Raw genomic sequence first — 16,383 nt, 5'->3', positions numbered from 1 at the left:
TGTCTCATTGTTTAGTGTCTGGTGGAGGATCTGCCCAGAGAACTATTTTGTGAAGACCCACCTCTCACCTCATACAGTCCCCAAAACACACACACGTCACCTCCAGACCCAGTGCCACAACGCGTCACATATGATCTGATCTGAAGGAAACACCCCCCAACTTCTCGTTCCTCACTCTCTTTCGCTCTCTCTCTCTATCTCTTATTTCAGGTTCCAGTTTAATTTAGCTCTACCTGCATGACACGCATCAGAATTTCCAAAGCATGTACATTTCAGAAGAAAACGTTATGCAATATAATATAAACAAAGGAAAAAATAAGCATAATTAACCATTTACAATGATATGGAGAAATAATACATGTAATACATTGAATTAGAAAAAAAAGTCAGTGACAAATCTCTTTCTCGCTCTCTTCTCATTTCAGATCAGCCAGGAGTAGCCAGCTGTCATGGCAACAGCCCACTGTGGAGCCCCAGGGGATTGTGGGATATCTCTGAGCACAGAGCTGATGCTGGTCCCTCTTTGGGCTGTTGTTCAGATGCCTTTATCCCCGCTCTTAGGGGAAAACGCTCATTACATTGATTCGAGCGGGAGCACAAATCCCCCTGTTTTTACCTAAAGTGCGTCTGCGACACTCACACCAAACCCACTCCTCCTCTGCACCTCTGCCATCCATCCATCTCCCCTTCCATCCACATGCCAGTCTCTTTCATCCATCCTCCCCTCCTTCAGTCCACATAGTCCACATACCACTGTCTCTTCCATCCATCCATCTCTCCTTCAATCCACATACCACTGTCTCTTCCATCCATCCATCTCTCCTTCAATCCACATACCACTGTCTCTTCCATCCATCCATCTCTCCTTCGATCCACATGCCGCCTTCATCTCTACTGTTTTTTCCACATTCTAATGTTTTGTACATTCCTTCATATTCACTGTTTCTTTCCTCCTTTCGTTTATGTGCCAGTACTTTCTACATACCATCACCTTTCCGCTTCTCTACACATGCCTTCCCCTCAAAGCTGTGATTGTAGCAAATTGCAGCTTTGTGTGTAGTGCACTGTAGAAGATTGTAGCTTTGATTGTAGTGCATTGTAGTGGATTGTAGTTATGTTTGTGGCTGTGATTATATCAGATTATATCCGTGTTTGTAGCTGTGATTGCATCAGACTGTAGCTATGTTTGTAGCTGTGATTGTATCAGATTATAGCCGTGTTTGTAGCTGTGACTGTATCAGACTAGCTGTGTTTGTAGCCGTGATTGTAGTGTATTGTAGCTGTATTTGTAGCTGTCATTGTAGTGGATTGTAGCTGTGTTTGTAGCTGTGATTGCAGCGGATTGTAGCTGTGTTTGTAGCTGTGATTGTAGTGTATTGTAGCTGTATTTGTGGCTGTGATTGGAGCGGATTGTAGCTGTGTTTGTAGCTGTGATTGTAGTGTATTGTAGCTGTGTTTGTAGCTGTGATTGCAGTGGATTGTAGCTGTGTTTGTAGCTGTGATTGTAGTGTATTGTAGCTGTGTTTGTAGCTGTGATTGCAGTGGATTGTAGCTGTGTTTGTAGCTGTGCTTGCAGCGGATTGTAGCTGTGTTTGTAGCTGGGATTGCAGCGGATTGTAGCTGTGTTTGTAGCTGTGATTGTAGTGGATTGCAGCTGTGTTTGTAGCAATGATTGTAGCTGTATTTGTAGCAGTGATTGTAGCAGATTGTAGCTCAGGCTATCACTGTGTCTGGGACAGGATCTGGGGCGCAGAGAGCTGCGAGTGTGAGGACTGTTGGGGAGGAACTCTCTGCCTGTATCACGGCTCACACAGGAAGTAATGTAGCGTGTGATGTGATCGCAAAAGCACTGCGCAGCCCTGAAGAGCATTAACACAAAAAAACACGCACGCACAACAGCCGATCACACCCCCCGCCAGAGCACTGCTGAATATTAAACATCCTGGAACACCAGAGGGAGGCTGGAGCTCCACCATAACGTACATCTGTAACCTCCACCCCGTTCCCACAATGCACCCTGCCTCACGCTGATGCTTCACTGCCCCTCCCCCAAACCGCAGCAGCGCACAACCGTAACACAGTAACCTGCAGTGCCGACCCCCCACCTGCGCCCCCCCATCCCCAACATCTCACACATGACCGCACCGTGTCCACCCCCTACCTGACATGTCTCCGCCCCACCCCACCCCACCCCACTCCCAACACACCATAAAACTTTCATCAGGGTGTAAAATATTCAGGAAACAGAACATTTGGGCAGGCCTGCCCAGGCCCCCCCCACCCCCTTTCCTGAATCGCTCTGACAGTGTGAATGTAGGTTATCCACTGGCACAGCTGCCTGTGACGTGCTCTCACCGGGGCGATACGGCGTGAAGGGGGGGGGGTGCAGACCCCACCCCCCGGAAGACCCACAGAGACCGCTGCCCCTGCTAATGCGGGCAGAACCCGTGGTCTGGGGGGCTGACCCACATACTAACAATAGGTGACCTCACTCCAATCAAAAAACACAGTCACAACCGCAAAGAACTGGATCCTGTGGTCGTGTGTCGCCTGCAAATATAAAACTAGCCAATTTGTCGCATATCATAGCATGAGCTGAGGCAATCTTCTTCTTTTTGCTCCAGCTGTTCAGAGGCCGTTTAAAACAACGTCAGCCCAGTTCTCCTGTCCTGCGCTTCCTCGGCAGGTCACTGCTAAGGGGGGTGTAGCAAAATTCCCTTGGGGCAGGAGCCTGTTGTTAGGTCGACTAATGTTTGCATGGGCCAATGTTTGCATCATCTTCTATCTCCTTTTTGAACCACCAGGGGGAGTGGTGTCGTACCGAAGGAACAGCAGTGTCTTCAAACAGAGGCCAACTCTAAAATATCCACAAATTTCCTGGTGAATTTATTGAATTAAAAATTTTTTTTTTTTTTACAAAAATGCCAGGGCAGTTGGGTGTCAGCGCAGAGGAGACTCGATGGGTGGATGTCTCGAGAACTTAATCTTAAGGACAGCGTAAAGTAAGAAGACATAAATGAGTTTCCTGAGTTTACCGTCAGCTCTGGAGACAGAGCGGGAGGGGCCAACCGGTTGACGGGCGGTGGTTTTTGCATTGTGGGCGTGGCCTTGGGAACCATGCTCACCTGTAGAAGTAGGAGCAGCCCCTGACTGTGTTGTGGCTGAAGTACTCCTGGGTCTTCTCGTTCCCAAAGTCCTCTAAGGGGTCCGACCACAGCAGGTCGCACATGGGTCCGAACGCTGGAGGCTCCTTGAACCTGTCCAACTGGGCCAGAGAGAGAGAGAGAGAGAGAGAGCCAAAAAGAGAATCAAAACAGAACCGTGAACTACTGTCAGGGAAACGCAATATATCTGAAAATAAACTGGAAAAAAAATGGCAACAATATATTCCAACACTTCACAAAATATTGGCAAATATGCAAATGAGTGCCACTTTAAGGTATTGCAATATTTTGCACTGCTATGAATTCATTTTGTCATGTTTTCCAAGAGTTCCATATATTCAAATAGAGTCAAACAGGGAAATTATGCACTTGATTAGAGTTGATTTCACATTGCATATTTCCTCTATACCGTGCAAGTATTTTTAACTTTTATTTTTATTTTTTATTCGTTTTTACCTTTTTTATGTCGTCTAACGTGTGTACTTCTGGCGAGAGGCCGCCGTGAACGCACAGGAACTGCTGGTTCATCAGGGCCGCCAGGGGAAGGCAATCGAACGCGTCCATACAGGAGTCGTACACCTGCTCCGAATATTTGATTTTACCTGAGCGGTGAGAGAGAGAGAGAGCGACGAAGAGAAACAGAACGGAGTGACGAAGAGGGAAGGATGAGCTGACGGCGGCAGCGACTGGTGACCCACACGAAAATTTCCAGCCCTCCAAATCCATCCTACTGCCTGCCGATGCATCACTAAGGCGCAAAAAAGGAGGTGTGAGAAATTTGTTCGGTTTTCACAGTGGTTACATTATATCTGCTCGCTGCCCAAGAGAGGCACGACATCGATTCTGCTTTTGAACTACACTTCCCAGCATGCAAATGTCCCTGTCGAAATCGAGGTTTGTATGAGTGGCCAGTACACTGTGTGTGAGCTTGCCTTGCGGTGCTCGTTCACGTTACACCTCCGAGCAGGTAATGCTAAATGTTGTGCAGTGCACCCACGTTCATTAGAGTGCAACTACAAATGCTCCTAAATTTATCTCTGTTTGATAAATAGCATTAAAAGCCTAGTGCATAAGCATGTGATCTAACATTTCTACCTATTCTTTCGTTTTGAATTCGCACATCGGTAATGAGGAAAGCAAGGTCCCATAAGCGTGCTCTGCAGCCAAACCTTTCTGCTGCATCCATTGGAGGATTTCAAAAGTAACTCCTTTTCTGCTGTGTGCTGCTTTTCCAGAATCCGTTTGCCAATTTGTGAGAGGGCTTGAATGGGCTAAATCTGCTCTGATTTACTCGGGTTCGACATTAGCCACGGTATCTACCTTCTGAGTGCCAACAGAGGCACATTCATTTTTTTTTTTTGGAATAAGGGACAGGGCTCTTAAATTCAGTAGAGTGACCCACAGTTACATAACACACACAGGTCCATTTAGCTTTTTATGAGGAGTCTGTTGCAATGCCACCACTGTTCTTACACATCCTTACCTCTCCACCATGAGGTCCATTCTAACCCCTCCATCATAGGGCCTGTTCTCACATTTCTGGCACTGAAACCATCTTAACCCCTCCACCGTGGGGCCCATTCTAACACTTCCACTGCGGGGTCTATCCTCACCTCTCCACCGTGGAGACCTTTCTAATCCCTCCACTGTGGGGCCTATTCTTACCTCTCCTCCGTGGAGACCATTCTAACCCCTCCACTGTGGAGCCTATTGTTATTCCCTGCCATTCCCTTTGCTGCAAATCACATAAATAACCCTCCGCTCCTTTGTTCTCTCCAAACACAAAAAAGGACAAGTTTGCTCCCCTCTTTCCCAAAATACTTCTCCCCCCCCCCGCCTCCCAGGTACTGCAGGCCAACTCCCTCTGCAGTAACTAAACTCCTGAACCTCCATAAGCTGAAGCTCCTTCATTCCACACCCCCCCCCCCCACTCCTGAAATCATCTTAACCGAGCAGAAACTCCGGGGTCAGGATCCCCGGCACATTCCAACATTCCTGGTCGGAGCGGCGCGTCCTCAGACGGCGGCCGTTATTCCATTCCACCCCCTCCTTGCGCCCGAGGGGGGGGGGGCTCTCGAGCACAGGGGGAGCGCTGCGGGGGAGAGGATGTGCCAAATCTGCGCTCTGTCAAAATTCTCAAGTGCCTGAGCGTCCCATCTGCTGGCTAATGGCGTGAGCTCATCAGCACATCACTCTGCATCACTCATGACTGGCGAGCATTGGAGACAACTCACTCTTCCCTCTCTCGTCTTTCTCTCCCTCTCTATTCCTCTCTCCCACTCTGCCTGTCTTTCTTTTTCTTTACCTCCTTCTCGGTCTCTCTTTCCCCTGTCCCTCTCTCTCTATCGCTCTTCTCTCTTTCTCCCCCCTCTTTCGTTGTATTCCTCTCTCTCTTTCTCTCCTTCTCGGTCTCTCTTTCTCCCATCCCTCTTTCTCTTTCCCCCCCGTCTTTCTCTGTATTCTTCTCTTTCTTTCACTCCTTCTCGGTCTCTCTCTGCCCCCGTCTCTCTCTGTATTCCTCTCTTTCTTTCTCTCCTTCTCGGTCTCTCTTTCTCCCATCCCTCTTTCTCTCTCCCCCCCTTTCTCTGTATTCTTCTCTTTCTTTCTCTCCTTCTCGGTCTCTCTCTGCCCCCGTCTCTCTCTGTATTCCTCTCTTTCTTTCTCTACATCTCGGTCTGTCTCTCTCTCTCTCGCTCTCTCTCTCCCTCTCCATCGGGCCTCACCCAGGGACCCGATTGGTCCTAAAAAAGACGCTCTCCCTGGTCTGAGGAATGCCACGGCGACGCGCGGTGCCCGTCAGGGAAATCAGCGGCACCGTCCCAGGGCCGCTCGTTACCGGGAGAAATTAATTTCCTGCTAATCACCAGCTCTCAGTCTGATGGGCATCTGTTCTACAAAACCCTGCTTCCAAGAGAGGGGGGGGGGGGGGCAGGGAGGGAGAGACAAGAGTGAGTGTGAGTAGGAGAGTGAGGAAGAAAGAGACAGGGAGGAAAAGAGATGGAGAAAGAGAGATGGGGGAGTGAGAGAGACGGACGGAGAGGCCGAGATGGAGAGTGAGAGCAGGAGAGAAAGAAGCAGAGAGAAAAGGAATGATTGTGAAGAGAGGAAAAGAGATGGAGATGGAGAAAGAGAGACAGGGGAGTGAGAGAGACAGATGGAGAGACCGAGATGGAGACTGAGAGCAGGAGAGAAAGGAAAGAAGCAGAGAGCGGGAGAAAGATGGAGAGAGAGGGAATGCGATGGAGAGGAAGAAAGACGGGAAGAGGTACGAGAGAAAGGAGAGGGAGAGAGGAAGAGATGGAGGGAGAGGAGAGGGAACAGAAGGAGGACAGCAGACAGTAGTGTAGGCTGTAGCACTCAAAGAGATGATGGGGGGGGCAGGAAGAACAGCGGAGAGCCCAATTAAGGGGGGGGGGCTGACATTAGAGAATAATTCTGCTGTGTATTAGGCACATGCCTACCCTTCCTCGTTTAACTAACTAATGGTTTTGGCCAGAAGAAGTTCAGTTCCACTCTGCTACAGCACAACCGTGATGCCTCGCCACAATGCACCCTGTGACTCTCAACAACGCAACAGTGAGTTTAGTAGGATTCTGAACTGTAGCTTTAGACTTCGTGAATCTACCAAGACGTTCCCTCATCTAACCCCGTGGTTCTCAAACTCAGTCGTGAGGACCCCCGTGTATGCTGATTTTCATTTCGACCACAGCTGCAATCCCAGAATGAAGAAAATCTGTTAATTTTTCTTAACTGGATGCTTTTCAACCACTATTATTGTCAGAAACAGCTATGCATGCCACGAAGAACAGAATAGAGTATTTGTATTTTGCTTATTATGCTATACTGTAAACAATTCCATCATCCAGAGTTCATTTTCAGTTCCAGCATGTTACAGTACATACAGCAAAGGGCTATTCCACAATGCACCCTGTTGCTTTAAGAAAGCTACCGTGAGCTCAGTATAGATATTAAGAACAAAAAAATATGGTATCATTTTAAAAACGACTTTGCAAAACCCCCGTGGCGTCTTGTTTGTCTAACCTTCCTTCTCAAGGGTCAGTGGGTGAGAGGGAAAAGGGGTTCGGAGGCACAGCGTGCAGTCGCAGGACATACTCACATTCTTGTTTGAAAGTGAAATACTCTGTCAGGTGTCTACATTCGTGGTTTCCCCGCAGCAGATATAGCGTCTTTGGGTAGAGGATTTTCAGGGACCAGAGGTACAAAACACACTGCAACAGGAACACAAACCGGTCTGTTACCGCTCGTTTCAATGAAAATACATTCACAGACACACGCACAGTAAGTGCACACACAAACACACATATACAAGCATGGACAAGCACACGCATACGCAAACACACAAGCAGTCAACACATACAAAGACATGGACACACGTGACTCTCTCTCACACACACATACACACATACACACACACACGCACACAAACACCCAAATACAGACATGGACTATCATGTATACACACACAAACACACATATACAAAGCATGGACAAGCACACACATACACAAACACACATATACAAGCATGGACAAGCACACGCATACGCAAACACACAAGCAGTCAACACATACAAAGACATGGACACACGTGACTCTCTCTCATGCACACACACACACACACACACACACACACACAATTACAGACATGGGCAAACAGAGACTTTCTCTCACACACACATACACACATACACATACACACGCACACAAACACACAAATACAGACATGGACTATCACGTATACACACACACACACACACAAAGAGCAGTTTTGTGCGTCCTTCAGTGTGTCCTCGCACGACTCAGGTGAAGAGGGGCTGGCGGGGTGGGGGTGTGCGATATTTAAACGTTCTTCACGCTATTAACCTCAGTGTCTGAGAGTCCCTGTCAGCACGGCGGGCGTGACAGAGGCTGCAGATTGAATGGCTCCTCTCTGGCCTCCCCTGTCACCGCCACTCTATCCGGTGACATCTGACGAGTGAACCTGCGCGGCTAAACCAGACTGTGAGGTCAGCTGAGCCCACGGCGAGACACAGCGCTGTTACTGAGAAGGGGGGCGGGGCCCGGGTCTATGACTGAGTCACTGAGAAGGGGGGCGGGGCATGGGTCTATGACGGAGTCACTGAGAAAGGGGGCGGGGCATGGGTCTATGACTGAGTCACTGAGAAGGGGGGCGGGCATGGGTCTATGACTGAGTCACTGAGAAGGGGGGCGGGGCCCGGGTCTATGACTGAGTCATTGAGAAGGGGGCGGGGCCCGGGTCTATGACTGAGTCACTGAGAAGGGAGGCGGGGCATGGGTCTATGACTGAGCCATTGAGAAGGGGGGCGGGGCATGGGTCTATGACTGAGTCACTGAGAAGGGGGGCGGGCCCGGGTCTATGACTGAGTCACTGAGAAGGGGGGCGGGGCATGGGTCTATGACTGAGCCATTGAGAAGGGGGGCGGGGCCCGGGTCTATGACTGAGTCACTGAGAAGGGGGGCGGGGCATGGGTCTATGACTGAGCCATTGAGAAGGGGGGCGGGGCCCGGGTCTATGACTGAGTCACTGAGAAGGGGGGCGGGGCATGGGTCTATGACTGCCTAAAAACAAGACCTGTGTATTGTGGCCTCTAGATCCTTCCTGTGGTTCTCTGCACAGTGCTGATGTGTGTGAAATGGCATTTCGGGTCCTGCTAGCCTGGTAAAGCATGATTTTTGTGGTTTAAATACCCCCCCAGCCCTTCAGGCACCAGCCTCAAGGCAGTGCCTGCACACTATGAGGCGATGTAGGCTTTGTGCTCTGATCCCTGTGAATACGCTCCTGCACTGACAGAGCACTGCTGGGATGCAAGGAGCTCGCAGCCTTTCCCGGGAGCAAGAGCGTGTGTGTCTGACAGCCAGAGCGCCAGGGTGCGAATCCTGGGGTTCTGGGTCTCTGCCATAAGAGTGTACCGTCAGGTCAGAGGGGATTTAAAACTAGAGTGCGCCTAGGGAAGCAAACACACACACACACACACGTGCACACATACACATGCACACATACACACACGCGCGCAGACACACACACGCATACACATGCACACATACACACATACACACACAGTAGATGTAGGGCTGGGCGGTGTACCAGTATTTTAGACACACCAGTATGAATTCCCACAACAGTATGTGGTGTTGCAAAACTGTCCTCAGTGGCATTTTACTGTTATTCATCCAATGAATTAAAAATTTATAAACCATTTTGACGTAAACTTACGGTGGACTGTCTACTTTGAATGAAACTCAAGCCATTTCATTAAAAGCATGCTGTGACGTCGCAAATAACACGTGCAGAGATGTTGTCAGAGCCGAGTGACATCAGCAATGACATCACCGATGACCTCTCAGGCTCTGCTCCATCTGGCTGCACTTTTAAATTATGAAGGAATACCTGGAAATCGCGCTGGGGCGATAAACCACACTGACATTTACCGAAATGTTTTTAAAAGCGTAATCTCTCTTATTTGATCATGTGACGTGTTACGGCCAATCACACAGAATCTGCAAGGTCTGGAAACCGAATAGATCCTAGATGTCATTCCTTGATGTCACATCAACACCCAGTAGATAGGGAAGGGGTTTTTTGGTTTTATTCAGAAGCATTTTGTTTGGCCTCTGAAGATCGGACGTTCACTACCACGTCAGGTACGATTAAAGAAAAAAAAGATGAAAGCCAATATGCTATATGCCGGTCATGCTTGTCGTTACGCTTAAAAAAACATTCGACAAGCATATAAGCATCAATATAGTGTATTCCCTATCCCTACCTGAAAGTTTATTTTATCATTTCATTACAATCCTAGAATTTTGGATTTTTTATTTTGCTTGAATATTTTGTATAACAGCCAAACATTTGCAGGTTGCACATTAGTGGTTTTTATGTTTAGCCTACTAGGCTATCAAATGTTTTGAACGTAACTTCTCATGTAATTTCAATTAGAAAACCAAATGCCATCATAATATGACAAATATGATATTCTGGCCATATCGCGCAGCCCTGAGTAGGTGTTAGGTGACAGTGTGTGGGGAAGGGTCTGCGTTGGTGGGGGAGGGGTTCCTCACCTCGATACTGAAGTAGCCCCTGTCCACGTAGTCGCCCAGGAAGAGGTAGCGCGTCGTGGCAGGCGACCCCCCCACTTCAAACAGCTTCATCAGATCGAAGAACTGTCCGTGAATGTCTCCGCAAACTGAAATGCAGCCCAGGTCCCCGTTAGTCAGCGGAGCGTGAACACACACACACACACACACACGCACACACACACGCACACACACACACGCATACACACACACCACACACACACACACACACACGCATACACACACACACACACACACACACACACACACACACGCATACACACACACACACACACACACGCATACACACACACACACACACACACACGCGCGCGCGCACACACGCATACACACAAACCGCAACCACCAATTATATCATCCTCTCTGACCACTGCATCACAAAAATCTCCCCTATTCTGGGGCTTGCTTACTTAATGCACTGGCACAAGCAGACGCTCTTATCCAGAGAGACATACGACTCAAACGCGAGCACAAAGATGAGGGATTAAAGTACAGCAATTCCCCAGAGGGAGGAAGTATATTGGCTCGGGAGAGACAGAAAGTGTAGGCTGGACTGATCGTGATCAGGATTAGGTGCGTGTACGCGTATGCATGTGCGTGTGGGTACGCATGTGTAAGTGGACGGATCGGTGCGTTTCCGTGAATACGTATGTGTGGACATGCATGAATGCATTCATTTAGTGCGTGTGTGTGTGTTTGTGTGTGTATGTGTGTGTACGTGCGCGCGTGCTCAGCTCCTTGGCTCGCCGGCTCTCTCCCGGAGAGAGAGAGAGAGGAGTTGCAAACTCCTGTTGCCATGGCGACGTGATTTTTATGAAAATAAATAAATAAGTTGCGCGCATATTTCTCTGCCTGGCCCTCTGCCGTTTGCTGGGAGGCGGCCAGGTGAGCGCTGGCTTTTCCGGCCCTGTGTCCGACTGTGGTGTGGGGTACAGAGGTCCCGTCACACCGCAGTCCCCACAAAGCGGGAACGCCGGACATCGGGGAGAATACCGGTGATCGAACACAATGTACCGCACGCCACGAACGCGCCAGCCAGCTCCACCACGGTCCCTGGAGACGCGCATATCCCAACTGCCACAACGGTCCTCCCGCTCACCCGCGCAAGCACAAGCACTGTAAGGACTGGGAAAGTACATTTTTTAAAATGTTATCAATCCCTTCTGTGTTCCGGGACTCTAGCTAGCTAGCTAGCGTGTTTGCGGCTGAGAGTCGGGAGACCATTAACCTTCGGCTGGGCCAATAGGAAAGGAAGTGAAATTTAAAAAAAATAAACGTGGCCAGTGCTGTGTGCCAGTGTACCGCACTTCAGTAGTTGAAGCTCATTCTTAAAATGCAATGCCGTGTGTGGAACCTGCCGCACGTGGATGCCTCAGTACGGTATGAATACTGGTGTCCCAAGAAAACTTGAATAACTGTAAAACCTACCGCATTCTAGAGTTCCCATTAGTGTATGACCCCCGGAATTCTGATGAATGCGCCCATGTAATTTCTGTACCTCTTCATTCTCTGTCATTTACATTATTAAAATCATTATTATTATTATTATTATTATTATTATTATTATTACAGTCATTTTACTGGTCTGTGACACAATTTTTGAAAGCGCTCTCAGGTCCAGATTATTTGAGCTTGCCCTGCGAAACGTAATATATATTCCCTTCAGAGACATGTCTGAGAAATGGTTATGAATTTTTAAAAGGAGTTTCCCCACAGAAATCGGTTTAACTAAAGGCCGAAGTCAAACTGCTGAAACAAGCACAAGTCATGCTCGTGGCAGGACTGGCATGTTTCCGTCCGTCCGTCTGTCCGTGTCCGTCCGAGCGGGCCTCTCCTCACGCCTGACAGCTTCTTGTATGAGCTGACCTATTACTGTCAACGAGCCATGCTGACATGGCTATGTCTATCTCTGTCTCCCCCTTCTCTTTCTCCTTCACCCCTTCTTTTCCCTATTCTCAGTCTCACCCTTCTCTCTTCCTCTGTCTCGCTCTCTCTCTCTCTCACTTTCACACTCTCTCTCGCTTTCTCACTACCAGTACCACGATGGCCTGTGTGTCCACTCAGATTTTACCAGCACTTGAAGGAGACAGCATACTAACAGAGCACACAAACACACACACACACACACCCCAACACAAACACAAGAGGGCAGACCGACACACACACACACACACACACATAAATGCAAACACAAGTAGACACGCATACACAGACACGCACCCACACAAAGACATGAAACAATCATGCAAACACACACACACCACAAACACACACAAACACACACACACACACCACATCACCATCCATATTTCATGGTTTATAAATAAAATATATGTCCTCTTTTCTTCTGAGATGGTTCAGTGTCAGCCCCATTCTCCTCCCCCAGCTGAACTGTAGCTCATCGACAGTCCCCCCCCCCCCCCCCCCCCCCCCCCCCCCCCCCACCCCCTCACTGCAAACAGACTGTCTGTACCAATGATTATTCCTCCCACCAACCCCCCCCCCCCAACCCAACAGTAAGACAAAGGGGACATCATAAATACCGGTGCATTACATTTGCCTGCCGATGAAAACAAAAACCTGGGTCATTCTTTTCCGCCCCCTACCCACAATCCCCCGAATCGATCAGACGAGGCGAACGGGAGGGCCCCGTGATCCGCGGCGTGGGCGGCACAGCGAAGCGAACGGCGACTGAAGTTCCTCATCCGTTTGTTTTTTTAAATTTTTTTTAACCCGTTTTTATTTCGCAACCCCCCCCCCCCCCCATAAAGAGTTTATGTTACATAAGGTTGAATCCTGTGAGTGAGTGGACTCAATGAGAGATGATGTTAATGGCCATGAATGAGGGGCCCCAAAGTGTCCGTGCTTACTGTGCACAAGAACAACTACTCACGGACAACTTGCGAGACTTACGACAGCACACAGAGGGCTGTCAATCACCTTGGCAGGTCACATGGTAGAGGGAGAGTCCAGGCTTCAGCCTGGATGCACTCAATGGTGTGTGTGTGTGTGTGTGTGTGTGTTTGTGTGTATGCGTGTGCATGCGGGCTCAGTGTAAGGGTACTGACGGTGCTGATGAGAGCCAGAGAGAGGTTGCTAAGCTACTGTGGGTCACCTGAAAGAACATACACAACCACACAGAGGACTACAGGTGCATGTGCACCAATCTCATCGCTGAGTTGGGCAACAGTGTAGTTTAATAGTCTATGGAACTGACCTTGTAACCGAAAGATTCAACTGCCAGGTAGGACACTGTTGTACTCTTGAGTGAGGCACTTAACCTCAGTGAGGTACTTATATCCAGCTGTATATACAGAGACATTGTAAAAATGCTAAAGCTGTGTAAGTCGATCTGGAAACAGCATCTGCTAAATGCCTGTAATGTAAAGTTGGCTGGTAACTGGTAGCTTGTATCTGCTTGGGGCAGAGCATCAGCATGGAGAGGATTCTGTCACATATCAAACATTACTGTCTGTTGAGCAGGAGCTGTCAAACTGTGCATTTACTTCCACAGTGATAACATGGGGAAGGATATTCAAGGCAGGGAACCCCCTTTTTTGGGGAGCCAGTCGACTCAGGACATGTGAGTCGAATTCCTTCACTCTGTCCAGTAAGCATCTCGGCATCTGCTGTAGCAGGACCTCGGTTTAAATTCTAATCTCAGCTCATCTTCGTCTCATGGCCTACTGTCACTGGTCCCGGTCCAAGAAATTGGGCTTTTCTTGGGGAAAAACTGGCTCAGCAAATCGGTGATGCGTATGTTAATGCTGGTGTTCTGAATGACAGAGGACTGAAGGTTTCGACACGGTCCATAGCTGAGAACCTGCCCACCGTTCCTAGCCACCCCCCCCCCCCCCACCCACCCTTTGAACCCCCCTTAAGTCTTACTGACCACTCCCCTTTGTCCTTATGAGGGGACACTGACCACACCCTTTCACCCACACTTAGTCACAACCACCCTTAAATAACCACACCCCCTCATCCTTATAAAGATATACTGACCACACCACCTCACCCTTGTAGGAAGGCACCTCTCCTTCCTAATAATACCCAATGGCAATAAAATGGGGATAAGATTTATGTGACGTTACCACATAGGGGTGAAGGTTTTGCTCTGTGTTACGTCAGACTCCTGAGGCCCATTTTATTACCCCTAATACCCACCTCCCTCTTTGCCCGCCCATGTGCAGCAGTCATTACCGCTGTCCCCACTGCTTCGCTCTGTCCGTTCGATACCCCCCCCGCCCCCCGCTACACGCCAACACGCATTCTCCTCATATGCATTTCAGTGTTACTACAAACATAAACCGAGCAAACAGAAATGTGGAGTGATGCCCACAGCCCACAGCCATGTCCCTGCTTCCGCTACCAGCCCATTGCCCATGCCTTTGGATGTAGGCCGAGTTTGGGATTTGTATTCCAAACACTTACATGACAATAGCTCAAACATGGGCACAAACACAATATGGAACGATGTCTCAGTCTCTCTGTCTCTTTCTCTATTTCTGTCTCTCTCTACCTCCCTCTCCGCGCACAGCGATTGTTTACCACGGCCTCCAGCCGCTCGTGATGTAATGTTACCGTTCGCCGTGCACTGTGACTGCTCACCGCAGTCTGCAACTGTTAGTAATGTAACCATTCACCATGCAGTGTGACTACTCACCGCAGTCTGTAACTGTTAGCAATGTAACCATTCACCATGCACTGTGACTACGTCTCACAACATGTAACTGTAATGTAATGTAACCATTCCACATGCACTATGACTGCTCACCACTATTTGTAAATGTTTGTAATGTAACCATTCGCCACGCACTATGACTGTCATAGTGTGCAGCCCCGTAACATTTTGGTGACTGTGCCGTGCGAGACTGTGTGTGTGACTGTGCTCTGTGACTCTCTGTGCCGCCCTATAAAAGCACAGAGACTGTGCTCTCTAAGACCGCACGCACAGCCCAGGTGCGCTCACCTGTGACCGGCGCCTCGATGTCCAGCATGGTCTTCTCCTGCCGCAGGATGGACGCGCCCTCGTTGACGATGCGCAGGGCGACGGCCTCCTCCACGCGGCCCTCCTTGGTCAGGTGAGCCTTCAGCAGGTCCACGCGCGGCTTCCCCTCGCAGTCAAACACCTCCTTCATGGTGAGCCTGTGGCTCAGGGGGAAGGGCACGGCTGGGGAGGGAAACGGAGCGGGGTCAGAGGTCGCGAGGCGGGACACAGCGCACCCCGCCTGCAGCGCGGACACAGCGCACCCCACCTGCCTGCCTGCCTGAGGCAAAACTCCTCTGCCATGACTGGCAACCTGATGGACACACAGCAGCACACAGGTATGAGGAACACTCAGGAAAGGTGACAAAGAGGGCAGCGTCCAAAGCGCATAGAGACGCACTGAGATGCATGATGGGTAGGCAGCTACAGAGAGACACAGGTGAGACACAGGTGAGATACCGGTAAGGAGAGCAGATACAGGTTAGATACAGGTAAGGAGAGCAGATACAGGTGAGATGCAGGTGAGGAGAGCAGATACAGGTGAGATACAGGTAAGGAAACCAGACACTGGTGAGATAGAGGTAAGGGGACCAGACACAGGTGAGATACAGGTAAGGAAAGTAGACACAGGTGAGATACAGGTAAGGAAAGAAGACAGGTGAGATACATGTAAGTAGAGAAGACACAAGTGAGATACAGTTAAGGAGAGAGGACACCGGTGAGATACAGGTAAGGAGAGAGGACACAGGTGAGATACAGGTAAGGGAAGAAGACAGGTAAGATACAGGTAAGTAGAGCAGACACAAGTGAGGCATAGGTGAGATCAGCCAGTGAGACACAGGGGAGACACAGGTGAGCGCAGTAGACAGTGCAACACAGATTATAAGACTGCGGCAGTCAGGTGAGAAGACAGAGACACAGTGCTCAGGACTGTACGCGGAATGAGGAAGAAGAGTCAACACCATCATCACTCCGGTTTCAGCTGCCTCTGAATAATGCATGTTTTACTTGAGGGGAAAGGGAGAAATCTCATGCCTCAGCAGGGAGCTTCAACCGCTGTCTGTTATGTGATTAGAACTGAAACATATGCTCGTTTC

General features: G+C 49.3%; 1 protein-coding gene across 3 annotated transcripts in view; it reads right to left on the bottom strand.

Annotated features, from left to right (window-relative positions):
• The window catches only part of LOC135250027 (protein phosphatase 3 catalytic subunit alpha-like), a 45,812-nt gene that overhangs the window by 13,476 nt on the left and 15,953 nt on the right, over positions 1-16,383 (bottom strand). For all 3 annotated transcript variants that reach the window (XM_064325835.1, XM_064325833.1, XM_064325834.1), the window contains exons 2-6: positions 15,269-15,469; positions 10,264-10,388; positions 7,282-7,393; positions 3,621-3,766; positions 3,126-3,265 (exon numbers count right to left, since the gene is read on the bottom strand). In XM_064325835.1, the coding sequence (XP_064181905.1) occupies positions 3,126-3,265; positions 3,621-3,766; positions 7,282-7,393; positions 10,264-10,388; positions 15,269-15,469 (724 nt within the window). The remainder of the gene's footprint in view (positions 1-3,125; positions 3,266-3,620; positions 3,767-7,281; positions 7,394-10,263; positions 10,389-15,268; positions 15,470-16,383) is intronic.

Source organism: Anguilla rostrata, chromosome 3 (genome assembly GCF_018555375.3).
Source record: "Anguilla rostrata isolate EN2019 chromosome 3, ASM1855537v3, whole genome shotgun sequence".
NCBI classification, from domain to species: Eukaryota; Metazoa; Chordata; class Actinopteri; order Anguilliformes; family Anguillidae; genus Anguilla; species Anguilla rostrata.
Note: the sequence above shows the minus strand (reverse complement) of the source record. Positions and strands in the feature narration are given on the sequence as shown.